This window comes from Triticum aestivum, chromosome 1D, assembly GCF_018294505.1.
Source record: "Triticum aestivum cultivar Chinese Spring chromosome 1D, IWGSC CS RefSeq v2.1, whole genome shotgun sequence".
NCBI classification, from domain to species: domain Eukaryota; kingdom Viridiplantae; phylum Streptophyta; class Magnoliopsida; order Poales; family Poaceae; genus Triticum; species Triticum aestivum.
In genome coordinates this window covers 203200924-203201931 of record NC_057796.1, presented here as the reverse complement: position 1 = coordinate 203201931, position 1008 = coordinate 203200924, and the positions used below count along the sequence as shown (strand labels likewise).

The 1008-nt window shown below is 62.6% G+C and overlaps 1 protein-coding gene across 1 annotated transcript; it reads left to right on the top strand.

The window, feature by feature from the left end:
- Positions 1-330: 330 nt before the first annotated feature.
- Positions 331-765, top strand: LOC123167392 (beta-amylase 1, chloroplastic-like). The gene has a single exon (XM_044585236.1). It carries the CDS (start codon positions 331-333, stop codon positions 703-705), a length of 375 nt encoding a protein of 124 aa, XP_044441171.1. The 3' UTR covers positions 706-765.
- Positions 766-1008: the final 243 nt, after the last annotated feature.

The window sequence follows — 1008 nt, the reverse complement described above, 5'->3', positions numbered from 1 at the left end:
CAGGAAATGCCCTTGCAACCCCAAAGGTGTTGGTGAAGAAAACCGGACTGGATGATATCGGAGTCGTGCTCGGAGTGAGGCGGCGGCGTTTGGAGATCGGTGAGGTGAGGACGGCCAAAGGATAAAGGGGAGGTCGTCGTGGGCTTGTCCAGCGGGTCGGCGCCGGCAAAGCGTAGTCGAAGTGGGTGATGAAGAGGGCCGAGGCGAGGTGGTGGCGCTGAATATGGCCACGTCTGTCGCCGGCAAAGGTGAGGGAACCATCGACGGACGTCATGGGTAGGCCATCTTTGGGCCAATTGAGAGGATGAAGGAAACTTCACGTGCGTGGAGATGCGCGACCACGAGCAGCCCCAGGACGCGAAGTGCATGCCCGAGGGCCTCGTGCGCCAGGTGGCCGCGGCCGCCCGCGCCGCGGGCATCGGCCTGGCCGGCGAGAACGCGCTGCCCCGGTACGACGACACGGCGCACGACCAGGTGGTGGGCACCGCCGCGGAGCGCGCCGAGGAGGACCGGATGGTGGCCTTCACCTACCTCCGCATGGGCCCCGATCTGTTCCAGCCCGACAACTGGCGCCGGTTCGCGGCGTTCGTGAAGCGGATGTCCAAGTCCGGGTCGTGCAGGGAGGCCGCCGAGCGGGAGGCGCACGGCGTCGCCCACGCCACGGGCTCTCTCGTGCACGAGGCCGCCGCCGCGCTACGGTGCTGATGGCAGATGAAGGCCGTACGTTGTGGTAGTTTGTGGGAGGTTTCGGCTTGTTCGTTTTGCCAGGGGGGACGAACGCTCGGAGAACCAGAGCATTCTCCCATTGTTCGTAGAAAAGATTGTGATTGAGCCGGAGGGAGGGGAGGGCATAGTTGTCACGTTTCACGCCCTGACGCTGGTGCTTGATGCATTGGACGACTCGGGGATTGTTCGGGAATATATCGATTGCCATTTCCAGCCAAAACTTTGCACAGTTTTTTTTTCGAAAACACTAACGCCCACACGTGTGGTCGTTAGCCAACTCGT